At 41.0% G+C, this 20,588-nt stretch overlaps 4 protein-coding genes across 4 annotated transcripts; 2 read left to right on the top strand and 2 right to left on the bottom strand.

The window, feature by feature from the left end:
- Nucleotides 1-1,287: 1,287 nt before the first annotated feature.
- SERLADRAFT_404526 (uncharacterized protein) lies at nucleotides 1,288-4,750 on the bottom strand (the record flags this gene model as incomplete). Its single annotated transcript, XM_007312102.1, has 11 exons — nucleotides 1,288-1,766; nucleotides 1,958-2,065; nucleotides 2,163-2,232; nucleotides 2,683-2,714; nucleotides 2,946-3,057; nucleotides 3,126-3,197; nucleotides 3,400-3,471; nucleotides 3,526-3,707; nucleotides 3,955-4,101; nucleotides 4,259-4,365; nucleotides 4,638-4,750. 11 exons carry the CDS (start codon nucleotides 4,748-4,750, stop codon nucleotides 1,288-1,290), a joined length of 1,494 nt encoding a protein of 497 aa, XP_007312164.1.
- Nucleotides 4,751-6,215: 1,465 nt separating this feature from the next.
- Nucleotides 6,216-7,476, top strand: SERLADRAFT_375497 (uncharacterized protein; the record flags this gene model as incomplete). Its single annotated transcript, XM_007312101.1, has 6 exons — nucleotides 6,216-6,301; nucleotides 6,437-6,521; nucleotides 6,575-6,729; nucleotides 6,782-6,972; nucleotides 7,024-7,110; nucleotides 7,161-7,476. The coding sequence occupies 5 exons, from the start codon at nucleotides 6,445-6,447 to the stop codon at nucleotides 7,254-7,256; spliced, it is 606 nt and encodes a 201-aa protein (XP_007312163.1).
- A 232-nt stretch (nucleotides 7,477-7,708) lies between these two features.
- On the bottom strand, nucleotides 7,709-8,247 carry SERLADRAFT_454620 (uncharacterized protein; the record flags this gene model as incomplete). The annotated part of the gene is made up of 2 exons (XM_007312100.1): nucleotides 7,709-7,980; nucleotides 8,041-8,247. 2 exons carry the CDS (start codon nucleotides 8,227-8,229, stop codon nucleotides 7,822-7,824), a joined length of 348 nt encoding a protein of 115 aa, XP_007312162.1.
- Nucleotides 8,248-9,069: 822 nt separating this feature from the next.
- SERLADRAFT_404524 (uncharacterized protein) lies at nucleotides 9,070-11,452 on the top strand (the record flags this gene model as incomplete). The annotated part of the gene is made up of 13 exons (XM_007312099.1): nucleotides 9,070-9,188; nucleotides 9,246-9,443; nucleotides 9,654-9,693; nucleotides 9,923-9,995; nucleotides 10,095-10,263; nucleotides 10,325-10,385; nucleotides 10,548-10,562; nucleotides 10,637-10,688; nucleotides 10,738-10,830; nucleotides 10,930-10,957; nucleotides 11,003-11,261; nucleotides 11,301-11,340; nucleotides 11,394-11,452. The coding sequence occupies 13 exons, from the start codon at nucleotides 9,070-9,072 to the stop codon at nucleotides 11,450-11,452; spliced, it is 1,206 nt and encodes a 401-aa protein (XP_007312161.1).
- Between the last annotated feature and the right edge of the window lie 9,136 nt (nucleotides 11,453-20,588).

Below are 20,588 nucleotides of genomic sequence, written 5' to 3'. Positions count from 1 at the left end.
GACATAGCATGAGAAATATTATTTGTGCTGAGAGTCTTTCAAAATAAGTGTGTTTGCAAATGGCTCTCATTTTGAAACAGATGCTGCCAAACAGGCCCTAATTCTATTGATTAAGTTTTACATCTCTTTTTTTGAGAGTCTGCCTTCACCATAACTGTGGCTGGCCATTTTCTACAAAAAAAATGTTAAGTGCAAGCTGCTGTGGAGAGAGAGCAAGGATCAAGGTGGTGCTGGGTTTGAATATTTTATTGTCTTATCTTATCTTATCAATATCTAATTGTTTTTGCTCTAGCAATTATCCTCCTCTACACCGTCAGTTAACCTGTATATATGTGCAAGCTTTGAAAACAAAAGACTGATTTTATATTCATGACACATCTAAGGTGCCTTTTTGCGCCATATATCTGATAGACTTGCACCAATTATATCCAAAGGCCTCAAAAACTTGTATAGTGCCTATATACTCAGAGCCTCTGTTAGATGTGGGAGGGTGATACAGGCCAATACAGAAAGCCAGAGTACAGTGCATCCTTTAATAGACTATACAGCTGGTATTCTGTAGCAATACTTGTGTGAGGCATTGCCAATAATTATCAGAGGCATACATAGTATCTGAGGGCTGTTACAACCAAATTTTTTATACTCTGGCACATAGGGAAGACAAGCAAAGAGGTTTGAGTGGAGGAGTGGATAAACTTCCTTAGATAGAACTAAGTTAGTTGATGGTATTCAACAAGAGAACTTGCTGAGGAGTCTCCTTGATCTATTGGGGCTTATATATGACTACAGACTATTTGTACATATATACTATACAGTTGATGAAAGTGGTGGCTGATGATGTCATAGGGTGCAGCCCATGTGACCAGCTCCACCACATGAGAGAGTTGTAACTATAAATAAAAGGAGGCAGTGCAGCACAAGAAAGTAAAGGATAAATGGACTTTGAAATAAAAAAAGAGTGCCGCATGACACAAGTGTCCAAAAATGATAGAGAAGGTTAAAGGGGAGAATAAAAGTTGAAGTCAAAAAATTGTATATTGTAACAGGGCTATTGAGAGCCTTGTTTCTATCACAGGACTGTAGAGAGTTTCACATCCATTACCAATTTTAGGTGCAATGGGCAAAAACACTGTATTATGCAACAACAAGGTGTTAAAAGTACTCAATATATTCTAGAAAATCTCAAAATGCTAAACAAAAGCTTGCACACATACTGAAGGACAAATTATCTACCAAAGTATGGATTGAATTCTGCCATTCAGGGATCACAGACTGACTGCCTAAGGTTCAATGACTTCTTTGGGCCGGGGTATTCAGCCAGATCCAGCTGTAAAATATGATCAAATTCCCTGTAATGGTTAACCAAATTAGCAGTAGACCTAAGACATATAGTAGCACATGCTGTGTTAGGTTTGACTTGTGTTCAGCCTGGTTCATGGTATTATTCCTTGCTTTTGTCCACATTTTTACAAGTTGATGATTGACAAAGTTCCAGTATTTTTCTGCAGCTTGAAACCGTTTCCACTTGTCCTTCTCCTCTTGCCGCTCAGATTTAAGAACGTTAACCACTGCAGGATCTTTGCTGACATTGTTGTCACCTTGTACCGCCATGCCAGCTGCCTGGCTATGTGCGGGCATATTTTGACTATGCGGTGCATCAATATCACCATTGTTAGGAAGATCTCTCTGCTCTTTGTTTAAGTCCTCTTCCTGCCATATCTTATCTAAACTACCATCCTGTTCTCTGTGGCCATCAATATCATTAACTTGTAATGCATCATCAATCCAGGTGAGTATTTTTTTGGGACATCTGAGTTGAGGGCCATTGAATACATGTGTGTCAATGGGGTATTTTCCTCACCACCATTAATCAAATAGTAAATTCATATCCATAGACAATATTGTTGCATAACCTATCAGTCAGTTTTCATTAAGGTGTTTAACAAAGCCATCTTACCAGGAAAGCCATACACCTTCAATGAGGGATATTCACTACGACACCTCGGGGTGCTGCATTCTTTGCAATTTTGATAATGTGAGTGCAGTTTTAAATTGAAAGTAGTAACTGTAAATAAAATGAGTGCGTGTCTATTAATTTACACAAAGACTAATGTTGCCCTTTAGGTTGCTCCTTACACTAGCTAGCTTTGTTTGTACACTACCTGCTAACATCTCTAATAGTTCAGGATCTTCAAATACAGCTTGCAGCACTTTGAAAATAGCTGGGTTGGCCTTAATAAACAGCAAAGGGCAAAGAGTTAGTGAATCCAATCACAAATGGTGTCATCCAGTTAGGTGTTCTGAGCATCTGAGCTGGGGTGAGAGTGAATGTTGATACACATATATAACTATGCAATTTTTGCTTTGATTTTACTACATTCAATACAGAAAGGAGCTATCATAACTTAGTTGAAACTTTGAGTGTGAGCTGAAGGGGATACTTTCTGTTGGGAATGTATTTGTGAAGGAGAGTCTATGGACTTGCAGGAAGCAAAAGCGGGTGGAGTGTGCTGGAAGAAAGCCAAATGGACAGGATGTGTCGGCAGATGTGTTAGCATAGCAGAGTATGTGGCCATGGAAACACCATACATTGTTGGTGTATAGAATGACAGGTTGGAGATAGGACAAACTTGATGTTGTGGAGGGTGTATATTGAAATCAGTAAATGAATTTTGAACATACATTAAGCCCTGCTGTATTGATTATTTCATTGTCTGCATCAATTCCATGGGTGTGTCATGGGGTGAGGATGTGACAAAATGAACACAAAATTTATTTTCTATGATTTCACGAGGCATGTTAGCAAAGGACAAATAGATGGCATAATGTTTGTTCCACTGCTTACAGACATTAACCAGAGACACCATCCATAAAAATAATCAGTGGCACAGAAAACACCACAAGGCCTCCACTTTTTGCATGCCATGGGTTAGGCATAAGCTCACTATACTCTGTTGTAGATGCTGTGAAACCACATCCATACTCATCCATAATTGCTTGAGATATCCTCAAAGTTTCAAATAAAAGAAAATGTTGCAAGAATGGCTTGTTCATTGTCTACAATAAATCAAGCCTATAATATGTGAGAAGTTACCAATTATAACAAATGAACAGGGATGACTCACATTTTTACACTTAACATTATATCCAAGGGAATATGGTTCCTTGGAATTTGACCTGTATGCGGCTATAAAAAACTGTACAGGAATAAAATATTCACCAGTATCATGCTCATTGACAAAGTAAATGGTGCCATCAACACAAACTGGGGGAGGTGTTATTTCCGAGGGGAGTCCCAACAGCATTTTTTTGCCATGAAAAACCTGTGTCATTCCTTTGCTTGCATCTTCAGGATAATCTTGCATTGCAAAGCAGGTTATAGGGTTGGCATAATCCTACCTGTGTCATTCCTTTGCTTGCATCTTCAGGATAATCTTGCATTGCAAAGCAGGTTATAGGGTTGGCATAATCCTACCTAATAGTCAGCACCATTATTATAGAACAATTTTGTTACAAATTAGTTACCTTTGCAATAGCTTTTGCAACATTGTTGAAATAGAATATGTTGCCCAATTTTGAAGTAACTTTGCACGTTGGGTTGCCTACAAGATCCTTGATGAAAATTTGACTTTTTATCACAGCACCAAGCAATAAAACATCAGGTGCTCTTAGTTCTCTAGCCCAATTGAGGATTGCACTCTTTTGTCCTTCATAAAATTGGAGACAAGGGGAGCTAAATAAGAGATTAGTAGCAAACATCTATTTAGAAGTAATCAGTACACATTTAGCACTTAGACCAAATAGTTTATACAGCAAGTGATGGCCATGGTTAATATGGTGGGACTTTGGAGAATTTGTCATTGTAGCGAAGAACTGTGTTTGGGCCTGTATTATCTGATAAGAGGAGTAAGCATATTTAATGGTATTAAACACAATATAAAGAAGAGTGCTTACTTGGTATGACAATGCCAAATGCATTTGAAACAACAATACCTGGAGAGTTGTCCTCAATGGCAAGTTTATCATTTAATGCAGCCACAAGAAATGGGACCAAATCTTCATCTCTGGTGGAAATGGTGCTTTGAATCTCCTCAAATAGGTCTCCATCCCAGAGTCAACATCAATTGTGCATTCCCCAAAAGATTCATCCCTTAACTGAGACAGTAGGAGATCTGCAAAGTTGGAGCCTGTAAATGTAATATCATGGAGAATGCTATGAGTCAGTGTGGAACAAGCTGTGAGAGACATGCTGACATACTTTGGTTTAGCTCCCCTGCACCTTCAAGCTCTCCTTTATATTGCTGTCCTATGTTGACATTAAGTCCATTGGTGTTGGGTGGAAGCAGCACTTGAGGTATAAGAGGGCTAGAACAGAGAGTTTGTGGGTGTCAAGCTAGACAGTGTGGTTGGAGGTAGCTGTAAGAAGTGAGGATGGAATTTTGCCTTGCAGGAAGTATGTGGAGTGATACTGATGCAGCTATGTCTTCACATGATTGGGAACATGCTTCAATTCTATAGTGCAATATGCACCTCTATGCTTGGGGCATGCCAAACACACAACCTTTCTAGTTGCAGAATGTTGGAATACTATTATGAAAGTGTGAGCTCAAAAAGAATAGGTTTTTGCTTTTGCTTACCCATCTTGTAGATTGGTTGTCTTTTTTTTCTTGCTGATCTTTGGCATAGTGTCTATGGCTGCTAGATATGATTTGGCAAACACTTGTTCACTCACACTTGAATGTTTGTACATGGACATACATTAGTTGAGTCACATGGGTATTTTATTTGCACTTGTTATGATTTTCAACAATTGGACGCAGGGCATGTTTTTTGGTGATTGAACAGACATTGATTCAGTTTGCTGTGAAGACATTGTCAATGTCAAGGACCCTTTCAACTTCATTCATATATTCTGGCTTACTGCACACCACAAGAGAAGGGAGCAGACTTCTCTCCAGCCCTTTTTGGTCCCAGTGTGTTTTGTGGGGTTATTGCCTCACAATTTCTGAAGAGCAGATGTAGTGAGTTACATCTCAATCATATTTTATTAGAAGACTCACAAAAAACCTGTAGCTGCTCAAGATCTCAGTTTCAATTTCTGGCGAGTACAGTAATTTCACATTACTTGTGCTCTGTACTTCTCCTCTTTGTGTATTTGAGGACCTGGTTTGTGAGCCACCAGAACATGTAAGTTTTAAACTTTTGAGCTTACCCTCCGCTAAATATCCTTGTAAGTCTGTATCTGTGAAGGCTGATCAGTTTGAACCACCAACTACAGAGGCCCTTGAGTCGCCATTTTTCACTTTCCCACCAACATTCAATTTCACTAATTCTAACCAGTGGCAGCCTATTGCATTTGGGATCCACAACTGGCTGGTCACTTCTGTGGATTTGGAGTTGGATCTGTGGACTTGGGGTCGTGATGCCTTTTGGATGGCATTTATTGCTTCATTTCCCAAGTTTCCAGCAGGTCAGTGGCCAGTTTGGAATGCAAAGATTCTGATGGAGGGTGATTATATGGAAAGATGGTTGGAGAACTCGGACCAGGTAGATCCTGACAAGCAACTTTCAGATGGGCATTCTAGACGACATCTGGCCAGCCTTTGTTAAATATGCTGCATTATTTTATCTGTACCCTCTCATCAATTAGCTTGTGTTTACCATCATATGTTTCTTCTCTCTCACTATTGATGTTTTGCATGTAGCCAATCAATGAACTTGTGAGCCTCGTACATGGGCTGAGTCCTTGAATATTGAAGTGATAGCAACATCAAGAGCCTAGTGCACTGGCATGGCTGCATATGTAGATCTCATCAATATCGCTGCTATATCAGACAGAGCTTTTGGACGACCACCTCTGCCATGTCCCAGATCAGTGGTCAATTTGTATGCTAAGAAATTTTGTCTGGTATAGGCCTTTTTGTGTTAGTCTAAAGGCTCAAGAATAGGACATACTAATGTAAGATTTTGGACTAATTTAACATGCCTGGGGCGATGCTTAGAGATATAAGGCCTTACTACCCACGGTAGTCACCCGTTTCGGTCAAGTTCTGTATCAAACAAATATTGGACAGTCATTTTTCGTGATATACTCAAGCGAGGTGCGGCATTGCCGGCGGTGTAGGAGCCTGTTACTATCCCACGATAGTAGTAAACTCAAAGTTTGGTTGAGTCACGCTCGTCACTGGTAACGAATAAGCTCCGACAACTCCGACGCTGCCATCATATCTCATTTACCATTGTTCTTCTTAACGTTGACGTTGCTGCCAACATCTCGATACCAAGGTCTTAACATCGAGAGGTGAGAGGGAATTTTATTATTTGCAGACTGCGGTATTCGGATCTTCACCTGCATCATTGGAGGGGTGCTAGTTGATGGATTACAGGAAACACGGGTGGATTACTGATTGTCATATGCTCACTATCATCTATCCAGGTTGCAACATGGGTGCGTACAAGTATATCAGCGAGCTATACAAGAAGAAGCAGTCTGATATACTCCGTTTTCTGCTTCGCGTTCGGTGTGTTATTTGATATATCTGACGAGATGGATTGGTTGATGTTTTGAATGCAGTTGCTGGGAATATCGTCAGCTCAATGTGATCCATCGTGCTTCCCGACCCTCCCGCCCCGATAAAGCTCGTAGATTAGGCTATAAAGCCAAACAAGGATATGTCATTTATCGCATTCGTGTCAGACGTGGTAACCGCAAGAAGCCCGTCCCTAAAGGTATATTTTTACCTTCATAATACAAGCGTTCTTTTGCTGCAATTTCGACCAGGTGCCACGTACGGCAAACCGGTGCGACAGGGAGTCAATCATCTGAAATTCCAGCGCAGTCTAAGGAGTACGGCAGAGGAGCGTGTTGGAAAGAGATGTGGAAATTTGAGGGTGCTCAATTCATACTGGGTAAATCAAGACGGTGTTTACAAATATTATGAAATTATCCTGGTTGATCCAAGTCATAAGGCTGTGAGTTCTGGTGTACTGGTTTTCTTTTCCAGTCTAATGATTGCTTCCTAGGTTCGTCGTGACCCAACCATCAACTGGATTGCTAAGGCGGTACACAAGCGCCGCGAAGCTCGTGGCCTTACCAGCGTCGGCAAACAAGTATGTCTTCGAGACAAACATGAAATAATTTTCCTTGACTCTGTTTTCAGAATCGTGGATTGGGCAAAGGTCATCGCTACAATCATACTCCAAGTCGGTCCATCTGGAAAAAGCACAACACTCTCAGCCTCCCACGGTACCGCTGACCTTGTTTTTTTCTGTAATGTTTGTGCAACAACAGAGACAATTTTCATTGAAATAAGTAGAAGATGTTTTCCCAATCAATGAATTCGTCAACAAACCATCTGATAAAGACAGGCCTTGATTGTGTGTGTTGATTTCAATTCTCTCATGGATCAATACATGCAAGAAGTAGACTATCTAATTGGTCACAGTTTTGGACGCGTGAATCGATGGAGCAGAGCACGGGGAACCTAGTGAGATTCTCGTTTCGAGATACACGTGAGAAAAACGAGGGAGCAAAAAACCGAAAAGGGAACGAGACAGTTGAAACCGAAAGATTGAACACCTGTGTGGCACCGCTTACCTCACATATTAGGCAAATCAACGAACGCTTTCCCTGCCTCTAATAAGGCGGGTCTGTCCGAATTTCGCTGCTGCAGCAATAACTGCAGCACTCAGCACTTGACTTGGAACTTACGGCTGATTTCATAATGATAGACCTATCCAATGAGTTAGTGTACAGAGCGGAACTACGAATGAGCTTAAAATGTAGTAAATCTAAAATTTAGGGAGACTTGAATATTTGGCTCAGTACTGAGTGTGGCTGGTGTGATAAGTGTGATAGCCCAAGTCTGAAAAAAATTGGTGTAGACTATTTGGTGGAGTGCTCGCCAAAGAAAAAAAAATGGAATCTTGAAACTCTGAGAGGATGATATCAGGCTGTCTTTCAATGCAGCCTTCAAGGAACTAATCAAAAACTTGTTTAATCAGCACATCAGAAGAATAAAAGAAAAAACTGACACTCGCTTCCAAGCCATCAAGGGCACAAGACCATTGGTTTCCCACTACACCAGTGTCCCGGAAGGTCATCCGGATGCGCCTGATGGTCCGTTGACTGATTCCTAGGTAATGGCTAACATGTCTGTCCGAGAGGCCATGGATGCAAGACAATTCGTACACTAGTATCTTCTGCTCCTTGGGAATATTGCGCCGCATGTTGGTTGAGGGTTGACTAGTCTCTCCCAGACACTTCGGGTTCTTCCCAAAAATATACACTCCACTGAAGTCCGCCTGCACACTAACTCATAGGATAGGTCTATCGTTATGAAATCAGCTGTAAGAGCCTCAGGCCTCAGGCCCTACTGCCAAAGCGGACCCTTCATCCATGCCAAAGCCCTACTTTCCGAACACGTGGGAGTATCCTCACACACTGCCCCAAAATGCCCTTGCTCACTGTTCCACATGATGAGCTCAGCATTATCATCAATTTTGAGTATTTTTCATCCGTTTTTTCATTTATTTCCATACATATATATACTTATGAATGTTATTTAGATGCTTTTTGATACTGATTTATCACAAGATTTCCCTTCAAATTCCCTGTCAAGATTTTAAGGTTCAAATATAAGGTTTTCTGCCACAGCATCTCACCTGGTACAATAGACTAGTATATTTTACAATTAAAGTTCACTTTTGACTCTGCCCTCATGCCTCCATAGAGCTATGTTAAGTGCTAATGTAATAATAAGTCTGTTCATTGTCACATACAGTGCCAGCCTCCTCTTTATTTTACAGCTATTTGCATGGCGGCCGCCAGGAGATTAAAGACCACATCAAATTATGTCAAAATGAGTGTATATAGAGGTGCTACTCTTCGTACAGCAACATCTACCCTTACTCAGATCCGTTGTGATTGCCTTGCGAGATAGAGAGCCATTGAGGACCAAAGTACGTGCTTTACTGCTCCAGCTAGTATCACTTCTAATCAACAAGGAAGAGTGTGAAATACTGTCCCGAAATACATGCTTTGCAGATGTTCTTGAAGCTGGGATCTTGATGGGTGAATCACTTGAGTTCAGTGATTTGGAAGAGGATTCTTCCACCGATGATGACTCATGGGCAAGTGATAAAAATGCAATTTTCTCTCAATATTTCAGGACATTTGAGTTAAACCTGTGAGTACAGCTTTCTCTTTGTATTATTACTAGTTCTGATGATATGATTGCAACCAGTGCAACTTGTGCATCCTGCTGCCGCCATGATCAAAGTGCACAAGTACAGCAAAATGAACAGCTATATAAAGCATGGCAGGCACAGATTCCTGCGCTTGTGCATGCCTACCTTCAATGGAAGCACAACTCTGTCCACATTATTATTGAAGATGACCAATGTCATACATTCTATGTCGGGTCTGTTGGTTTTAAAGGGATGTAAGATAACCATGCTCCATTTCAATGATATATTAACATACAGCTAGAATATGTGCCATGTAAGGCAGTTCCTCAACGACTTGATGAACCTGCAAATGTGTCACTTGCCATGGGCTTGCTAGGATGCTCTCCAGTGGAACCAACCATTGCAATCTCCCTAGATTGTCTGAAGCTTTATCATCAAATACGCCGTCAACATTCTTCATTTAGCGTGCAGGCAATGGCAAAAGTGTTTTATGCTCTTCACAATGTATGTTTCTCTCACTATCTCAGCATGTTAACCAAATAACATGTTATCAGGTAATGTATATGCAAATATTCCGTGATTAGTTAGCAGTTTCTTTTGATATTTACCTAATCATCAAAAATCTTGTGCAAACCGCTGTCAACGCGGCTCTTGGTAGGAATGAGAAAATTTGGCTTTGTGGTGTGTTGTTTTCCTGATGCTGTTTTATGATGTGTAACACACATTTATGTAGCTTCCTGAGGACCACAATTTCCAGCTAAAGTGTATTCACACCATTGATGGGAATTTCTCTGCAAGAAGAATGGGTAGGTCTGAGCATACTGACCCACATTTGTTTCAGAGTTGCTTTTTTATTTCACCAGAGGAAGTTGATCAATTTAAAGGTGATGTTTTGCAACATTCAGGATCATCTGGTCAAGGCAATCACTCCTACAACTGTACTGAGAACTGGATGGCAGCCAAGTCTACTGATGAGGGCAAGGTTCAGGTTTTTGATCAAACTGGAATATTTGTTATGGCATATAGGCATGGCTTTGTGGAAACAGTTGCCAAAATGAAATGTAGTGGTGAACTGTAAGTATTCTTTATCTTGTATGATAAACATTTTTACGTGCTAATGAGCTATTTATTGTAGAGAAAAATATAGTCTTGCTACTATCAGCAAGCTATCAGATGTCTGTGGGGCCAGCCAAGTGGTAGGCCATGATATAGGATGTGTGTCAAGAAAAACGGTTGCTACAAGCTCAATTGGTCTGAAGCCCAAAAATCAGCAATTGATAATGCTTTTCATGGCTATGCACATAATTGGCGCTGCCAGTTACTCAATCATCCTTTTTATCTGACAGGATTTGGTCTAGAGGATATGGAAACGTGTGAGTGAATATTTGCATCATCAAATTCTCTGGCTTCTGTGATACACCATGCATCATATTATCATTGGGCTCAGTTCTTGGATCTGCATTTTGACCAGTGGAACAAGGATAAGTATTTGGAACTTAGTAAGTTTCCTCCTTCTGTGCGATGTTCTTTTTATTTATGTCAAATAAGGCTGGTTTCTCTTTAACAACTACAAGCAAGCACTTACTATCATCAATGACAACAATGCCGACCTCCAGGCATATCAGAAATTACAATGCATTGGTGATGAAGAATTTGCACACTAGATTGAAGAAGAGCTTGTATTTTTAAACAATCTATCCACAAGATCTCAGTACAACACAATGGCTGTTGCTTAGGTAGATGAACTTGACAAGCTCAAATTTGCTGAGTAAGTACTATCACTCATTTTTGTGTGCTCATCTGATTGTGCTAGAGCCAAATATGGTAGTCTTACAGCTTCACCATTTTTGAGTCACACGCCAGCACACTTCACATCATCATCAGGACTTTCACAAAGTGCTTTGATTGACACAAGAGCAGTTGAATCTGAACGAAAGGAAGCACACCAAAAACTGCTTTTGCAGATGAACCTGGTACATGACTTTGTACTCCGTGCTGGAATCAAGGAAGAATGGAATGAATCACATCCAGAGTATATAAAAGCATGTGAATATATTGCAGTGTGGCATTTTGTACGTGTAGTTGAAGAATTGGAAGGCTTGGTTATATAGTGCTTGTTCAAACTTTCAAAAGCCAACTTGTCGGGTACAGGTGAGTGGATCAGCAACATGTTTGTATAATACCAATTGTACTATTCTATACAGGCTACAAAATGCGAAAAAAACTTTCAAAAGCTATTGCAAAGTGGTCTGGCACTATCTGAACTGCTCTGGATAAATAGAATAAGCTGGCCCCACTACAGCAACCTTCTTGCCCCTGCCTTGAGTATTCAGAGGTCATAAATTATGCCACGCTAGGTGAATTTGCACTACTCAAGCACTCACGACATAATTTACTTCAGAAACCTTGGGCTATACCTACAAACCGCGAGATGACAACAAAACATTACAAGGTTTTACGTGCTCGTGAAGAAATTGTCAGGCTTAATGTTGAGATACGGCAACTACAAGCATGGATAGACTACAAGGATAGGCATATGCAGGCTACTACCGATATGATCAAAGTGACGGAGCCTCTTATTGCAGCAGAACTACAAATGGTGCACAGAGAGCAATGCCGTATTAACAGCATCCATTGGGCCCGTCTACATCATATATACAAGCTTGATGGCTACAGCGGATGATATGAATGATGCTGCTATTTGGTTGGGAGATTTTATACATAATATGTCATAGTGTAATGCTATACATTCAGCTTGTGCTTGATCTGAAAATACATTTGGCCATAATTTGAGTGCTCGCTTGATCACCTTGTTCAGAGTTTCTACTATACAGTGTGTGGCATTCAGACCAAAACCACCATACACGTTGCTACAATGTGATACTCAGACTACAACCACCACTCTAAAAATCTCTAGAATCTGCCCTAAGAAATAGCCTATCCCTCTCCTGTTAATTCTCTGCCACCTACTCCTGTTGACACTTTATCTAGGCTTGATCTTGCTGTAGGAAAAAACTGTGCTGAGCCTGTGGTATGACAGGTTATCATTTGTTTGGATGGGCTTAGCATGTTATTATCATCTTAGCATGATTTGTTCACTCTAGCTCTCCAAGCTTCCTTCAATTTTATTCCCTTCAATGACACAAAGTGTCTACTACCATCAGTCAAAGTTATCACAACCGCTTTGCACCCAGTTGTTGAACGAGACTTATTCACAGCAGCGCAACTTTTGCAAGGGATCTTTCAAAATCACCTCCTGGCCCCACTACACCATTATAATAGCACGTCTTTGAAAAGTGAAGTTGCAGATGGCTCGGCCTGCTCTTTGGAGCCATACTGACAGTGATGATGGGACTCCAAATGGGAACACCAACTTGACATCTTGTATGTTGAGTCCCTGTTTAATTATTAGACAAAGCAAGCTTATTAAATTGCTTTGAATGCTAACCATGCTACCTATTTTGGTCACAGACATGACTCTTATTTTTCCTTCACAAAAGTCATGCAAGGCAGTTTTCCTGGTGCGTGGCGAGCACCTGGAATTCAAATAACTGATTTAGCTCTTTAGTTGGTCAGATATAATCTCATGGAGTCTCCAAAAGCTGGCCTGGGACTGACTAACAGTATTAACAAAAATAAGTGCCCGTGGTATTTCATTGGCAGCCTGTGCGTCTTTAACAATAAAATCAAGGGCCAAATAGTCTGCAGAGCCAGCGATGATGCAAAGCTCCTGCGTTACATTAGGTTGGTCATTTCCCAAGTTCAAAGGAAAGGGTTTTGATGGGCTAATGTGCATTGTGTTTTGAACCTCGGCCAAGACAGCAGGGAACATTGTAGCTAACATTATATAGGTGTGCCTAGAGGCACAAATGAACGGAGCCTATCTAATTTGGCATACACTAGCCAAAAGTCACCTCCCCACTGTATCTCACAGTGGGCTTTGTCAACTATGTATCCGAGTACACATTTCTGAAAAGCAAGTGAGCACGACAATGCATTGAATTGGGGGTTTTAGGTTGTCATATGGCCATGCACACAACCACAAATGCCAACTGGATTGGCTGTAACAACCAAAGTTTTGATACTCTGGCGCACAACAGACAAAGCTATAAAGGTAGTGAGGGGAGTGGTTACCCTTAGAATAGGACCAAGTTAATTGTGGGTAAACAACAGGAGGACTCGCTGAGGAGTCTCCTTGATCTATTGGGGTATATATACTACTACAGGTTGTTTGTACATGTGTACTGTACAGTTAATGGAGGCAGTGGCTGATGATGTCATGGGGTACAGCCTGTGTGACTGATAAAATTGGATAATGACCAGACCAGGGATTGAACCTGGAACCTTCTGGATACATGCCAGCTGCTCTACCAATTAAGCTATATGGCCAAGGTTATACAATGTAGGATCTTAAACATAACATGCAACCACAGACGTCTTACACAGAATAGCTGCTGCATACTGGGCTGGCTTACAAATCAGAGGTATTATCCTATGGAGTATTGGTATGTCAGAGTATATTCTAATAGTGACCAGCTCCACTGCGTGAGATACTGGTATCTAAAAATAAGAAAAAAGCAGTGCGGCGCAAGAAGTGGAGTTTGAACAATAATGGAAAGTGCCGCATGGCATAGGGTGTGAGAACTACAAAAGAAAGTTGAAGAGGAGAATGAGATTTAAAGGTCCAAAAATTGTGTTATTGTAACACTACCCCCCTTCTAAGGCTTGACTTCCAGGCAATACCAAATATTAGAGGTAGTATTTAAATTTTCGGGCATAGATTGAAAAAGAAAATTAAAAAGATTTGAATCCATGCCTCTAAGCTTCCTAGGAGCTGAGGGATTCTTAGAATATAATTCACAAACAGCATCACAGGAATTGTCCAGATGGGCTTCTGGTTCCCACATTCTGTTTTCGTCTCCATAGCCCTTCCATAGGACTAGGAACTCTAACTTTGCACGCTTGAAGCGTGCATCCACCAACCGTTTGACTTCAAATTCTTCTTCACCTTCCTGGGTGACTACCACCGGTCCGGGCCGGTCTACATGCTGTCCCGGCAGCGGCCCTTTATAGGGTTTTACACGGCTAATGTTGACCATGGGTACTACCCTCATTCGTTTTGGGAGTTCCAGCTCCACTGCATTGGGTTTGACTTCCTTAATCTGGTAAGGACCAATCCACTTTTTGGTTAGTTTTCTAGACTGCCGATCTTTCAATTTTAAGTGGTCGGTATCTAACCAGACCAGGTCGCTGATTTTTTAATCAGGGGCCTTGGAGCATCTACGCTCTGCCCTGTCTTTCATCTGCTCTGCAGTTTTGAATAGCACCTTGCGTGTTTTGTCTAAGACAGATTTCAAGTCCTTAGCCATGTTCCCTGCAGCCTCGTTCTTGCTTTTACCAGGCTCTACACCCATTCTGGGGAGGTACAATCTTGTAACCTCGAATGGTGTCTTTCCTGTAGCCAACAACTGTTTAATATTATGAAAGAACTGGGCTATCTTTAGCCACTTGTCCCAATCTGTCTGTCTGGCATTCATAAATATACAGAGGTATTGCTTTAATTCCTGATTGAGCCTCTCCGTTTGTCCATCAGTCTGTGGATGGAACACCATGGATAATTTAGGTTTGATGCCCAGCATCCGACAAAGTTCTTTTGTAAATTTGCTAGCAAATTAGGGTCCCCTATCAGAGATAACCATTTCCGGTAGCCCGTTGGTAGATCATACGAAATCTTTAAATAAGTCTGCCGTACCAGCAGCTGTAATTGTTTTATTGGTGGGAATGAATACCACTTCTTTGGAGAAGCGATCTACTACCACCATTACTGAATCATACCCATTTGATTCGGGCAGATCCATCGTAAAGTCAACCAATATATTCTGCCAGAGACCAGCTGGTATCGGACTTGGAATAAGTTTTCCAGTCGGTGGTTGATGCGAGTTCTTTGCCATGGCACATCTCAGACAGGATTTTACGTATTCCTGTATGTCTTTGACCATGCCAGGCCATATGTAATTTCTGGAGATCAACTCCATCGTTTGTTGCCACACAGGGTGCCCAGCCACTGGAGTGTTGTGATGTCTATCTATTGCCTTGATCCTTGCTGACTCAGGCACATAGATCTTGTTTTTGTAATGGAAGAGCCCGTCTTCCCATAAATAATGTAAATTGCCATCAAGGTGTGCCTTTTCTTCTGAGGAGATGTCTTTCCTGAAGACTTCTAGAAGTTCGGAATCCTGCCCAATTTGAACATTGGCAACCCTGGATTGATCTATCAGGGTGACACCTTTGTTGTCATCTTTGATGCCGTTGGCATGATCCTCTCTTCTAGACAAAGTGTTCGCTTTCCCGCGCCAGGCTTATGAATTAGTTTATATTTAAACCTAGATAGGTACACCACATAGCGGGCCTGTCTTTGGTTTAAGTCTTGGCCTGTCATAAAATACTCCAGATTTTTATGATTGGTCCAAATTTTGAATTGGTGCCTAGCACCTTCTAAGTAGTGCTGCCAGTGCTCTAGAGCTCTAATTATGGCCAGCATCTCTTTATAATAAATTTGATAGTTGCGCTCTGTAGGCAACAAACTATGCAATAAATAGGCACAAGGCCTCCAAAGATTATCAGGGCATTTAATTGGCAGAACAGCCCCAGTAGCAAAATCAGAAAAGTTGGTTTCTAGCCAGAACTCTTTGTCTAATTCTAGAAACACTAATATGGGTGCCGTTGGGAATGCCTGTTTAAGCTTATCAAAAGCTTCTTGTTCTTTGGCACCCCAGTGAAAGACAATGTCCTTTTTAGTGAGATCATTCAACGGTCTCGTTATCTTTGTGAAGTTTTCAACAAACCTTCGGTAGAAATTGCCTAAGCCAAGGAAGGCCCTAACTCCTTTAATGCGAGTAGGTTTAGGCCAATCCAATATGGCTTGAACTTCCTCAGGATCCATCCTGATTCTGTTCTGGCCAATTATCATACCAAGGAAGTCTACTTCCTTTACTTTAAAGTTACATTTTTCAGGTTTGACAAATAGATCCTGTTCTTGTAAGTGTTGAAGGACTTCTTGCACAACCCTGTTGTGCTCAGCCTCATGGTCCGACTTTGTGAATATTAGTAAATTGTCAATGTAAATGACAACACAGTTTTCCATATCTGCAAAGACCTCATTCATCATGCTCTGGAAGGTTTCCGGTGAATTGGTCAACCCAAAGAACATGATGAGGGGTTCAAAAGGTTTTTGGTGGCACATGGATATGGCCTTCCAGGCATCCTCCTCTTTGATTTGTACATTATTGTAACCCCATCTGAGATCCATCTTTGTTAAGACCTTGGCACCGGCCAATTTATCTACTAGCTGACTGATCAAAGGCAACGGATACACATTTTGAACCGTGTACTCATTTAAGTAACAATAGTCCATAATTATGCGCTTCTTACCATCTTTTTTAGGAATGAAGAACACCGGGGATGTCATAGGCTCTTAGAAGGTCTGATGTAACCCTTCCTAAGCTGTTTATCTATGAAGCTTGAAACCTCATCTCTTTCTGGAGCAGAGAGGGAAATCATGTGTCCTTTTCTCGGTTTGAAGGTGTCCTTCAAATCTATAGCATGGTCCCAAGGCTTAGCCTCTGGGAAGTGCTCTGATTTGTGTTTTGAAAAGACTTTCCAGAAGTCATGGTACTCTGGAGGTACCTCTTAATCTCTTCCTCGGGTTTTACCTCGTCATTGTCATTGTCAATTTTTTCTAAAGATCTAAGCTTGGCATAAACGTGACCAGTGTTTATCCTTTCATCCAGCTCTGTTTGACGGATGTGACTTGGTTTACCAAAGTCATCACACTCCTGAGGGCAACGTGACAATATGACAACCCCTATCTGCCAGTCAATCTCAGGATCGTGTTTAAATAGCCAGGTCCAGCCTAAGATGAAATTAATCTTCCCTAGTTGGGTAGCTTCGAGTCCAATTTGTTCCGCCCAGACCTGATCTATGAAGATTCTGTTAGCGCCTGAAGCAAGCAGCTTTGTTTTTTGTATCCTGCAAGTAGATCTGTTCTGCAATATGGTGGTTCACATTGTGTTCCAGCATTTCTACTGCATGTTCATTGCCAAGCCCTCCTTGGATGGAGAGGGCCAGGAACCAGGTAACGTAATCATCCATCCTCATGTTTCCTTGTTTGAAGGAACAGATCTGCTGATGCGCCCAGTCATGCTCAGCCTGTGGTTTAAGATATTTTTTGATCTCAACCTTGAGATTGTCCCAGGTAGGCCACACACCCGCCATGTAGCACTCCTGAAGTCTTACTTGGGCGTATCAACCTGCCACAGGCCTTTTTAGTCAAGACAGCACAGCGGTTGCTATCTCAAAATTGTTGGCAAACACATCCCAATTTGCCTTGATCCAAATTTGTAGCTTGATCCACCATTTAGCAAATTGAGCCCTGTCTCCTTCGAGAGCGCCAGGATCAGCAACAATCTCGACTTTCTTGTTGAACTTTTGCTCAACCGTAGGTTCTGCCACTGGGGCAGCCTGAATCTGTGCAAGCATGTTGTGTAGCAGACTGTTCATATCCGGTTGCGACGACATGTCGACTTGTTCTCTTTGTGATGTAAAAAAAAAAGGTAACTGAGGGTCCCCACTTGCTATCTGCGGATCTACCTCTTCCCAGCTGAGTATTAGATCTCAATCTCCGACTACCCACACTATAGTATTTGAAATGTATATAAAAGGTAAATGTAGTAAACCCTGGTCCAAACAGTTGTCAGGGGGTGGTCCACTTGTTAAGCTGTCAACCCTTCTCCAGACTGGCAGAGGCAAGTGCCCAGCCTGGTGGTCAGAGGAAAGAGAAAGAGAAGTTTTGTATGTAAATTCTAATCAACAGTGGTTCCACATCAACTGCTGAGCTAAGGTACTCCCCTTAACACTGGGGGCTGTGTATAGATAATTGTCTCTTCTCCCAGAGCACTATGGGGCCGTCGCTAGGAGTGCACCCTTCTGCTATACGGGATATTCCCAAACAATAACCCCTTAACCCTGGGGACCGGGTTTGCACAAAGTGCGAGAGAGTAGTAAGAGTGAGTCCTAATGTCACAACCAAAGTTTTGATACTCTGGCGCACAACTCAGACAAAGCTGTAAAGAAGTGAGGGGAGTGGTTACCCTTTTAGATAGAACCAAGTTTGTTGTGGGTTAACAACAATAGGACTCACTGAGGAGTCTCCTTGATCTATTGGGGTATATATACTACTACAGTTTGTTTGTACATGTGTACTGTACAGTTGATGGAGGCAGTGGCTGATGATGTCATGGGGCACAGCCTGTGTGACCAACTCCACTGTGTGAGAAACTTGTATCTAAAAATAAAAAAGGCAGTGCAGCGTGAGAAGTGGAGTTTGAACAATAATGGAAAGTGCCGCATGGCACAGGGTGTGAAAACTACAAAAGAAAATTGAAGAGGAGAATGAAATTTAAAGGTTCAAAAATTGTGTTATGGTAATATTGGCATATCCATTATATTTCTTTCTTTCACTCTGTGCTTTAAATGTGTTTATAGGTACATTTCTGAAGAATCATTATCATGAAGCCCTGAAGATCATCCAAATTCTATCATCTGAGCTTTTGCTTGTCAAAACTCAATCAAAATTAACTGATGCAGACTGTGCAGTTTTACCAACAAGAGAAAATGTACTGTGAAAGCCTGAAAAAATTGCCACAACAGGAAGATCCTCATATTCACTATATAAATACACTGGATGATTTCAAACAACACCGGTAAACTTGTCTGGTTTCTATTATAGGTAATACTATGCTAATGTGTTGCACTGGAATCTAGCAATGTATATAATTTAGCCCATGAGATGGCAAGTAATGCACTGACAAATGTTGCAGCTGGTAATTTTGCAGAGATCCAAACTATTCTTACACAGCCTTGCATACGTGTAGACACAACATATCACCAGCTGCAGAATGCTGAAGATTGTGTAAGCACCATAGAACATCAATTTTGTATTGAAGAACAATGGGATATCGGTGGCAAGAAAAACATTCATTATCCAATCCAAAGCTTGGGACTGTATTGAAGCAAAAATACATATTAGTCACATCAACTAATCAATTTTGTGCACCTACATTGCCTGCACCAGATTGAAAAACTACCAGGTTTTTCTGGTGTCCACAGCTCTTGCATTGTGTCTTGTAGATCTGGGATGTATGGATGTGTGAGGCAACATTAAACTATAATAAAACTAAACTAAACCAACTGCACTTGCAGGGAGTAAGGGTACAATAAGTCTTTGAGGTAGATAGATGTTAGAGAGTATATCAAGTCAACAACAGAGAGTAGAAGGTTTTGATAAGGAGTAAAACAGGTTATTCAAGTAATAAAAAGCTAAGAAATTGCACATGGATATGTAGGCTTATTATAGCTAATTGTCTATCCCTTGGACCAAAAGAGGAATAATAGAAAAGTGGTCTGAGCATGGAACTGACCAATAATAAAGAGAGCAACTATCATACAAATTCAAAGATTAATTAGCAGGTGAGAGTGTGTGCTAATAATAGGTGTTTGTCATGCGTGTTCAGGAACTATATCCCCATGATGAGGTACAATCCTGGCTAAAGCATCTATTAATATGTTCAAGCACTGATGGGGTTTGGAGCTGGTTGGCGAGATCTCAGCTACTAGTCCTTACCCATTGTGCTGGCTGGCTGGGAGTACTACCCAGTTTCTGATCTGTGATATGAAGTGGTATCAATGGATAAGAAAACCTGTTAGGGCAATAAGGAGAAGAATAGCAAATGACACCTCTAGCCTTAGGGCTAGAGGTGTAATTGGAAAATTATTAAAGAGCCAAGACATCAAAGTGAAGGAGTAAGAAAAAGTAAATGGTCCTTATAGGATGATGACACTATTACATATGAAGATAATGTATACAAATCATATAATGTAGTAAGCTACATGCATTCAGTAGTTGATTGAGTCAACATAATAATATTACACTCACTTTCTTTGGGTCTATGCTGAACTCATAAGAAGAAACCACTCCCTATTATTCAACTTGACAACTCAGCCTTTTTGCTATTAGACTGAGGTTAATTCTTCTAAATATAAAGATTTATGGCAAATTTTGCCTCTATAATACTATTATTGCCCTTGTTTCTCCTGTTGCTCTTATAGTACTATAAATGCTATAGGTGCTACAATAATCTTTATTTACACATATGTACAAAACCCTCTGCTATATAGCAAAGGCTGACTCCTGAGGGAGTGGGGTACTGCATGATCTATATAAAATCCAAGACAGAGATGATTGCAATAAATGTCTGCTTTGGGAGCTTTCTTACAAGATGCCTTAAAAGCACCTTAGCCATATCTGTTCTCTCCCCTTCAGATATTGGAGAACCAAAACA

Source organism: Serpula lacrymans (assembly GCF_000218685.1).
Source record: "Serpula lacrymans var. lacrymans S7.9 unplaced genomic scaffold SERLAscaffold_1, whole genome shotgun sequence".
Lineage (NCBI taxonomy): Eukaryota > Fungi > Basidiomycota > Agaricomycetes > Boletales > Serpulaceae > Serpula > Serpula lacrymans.
Note: the sequence above shows the minus strand (reverse complement) of the source record. Positions and strands in the feature narration are given on the sequence as shown.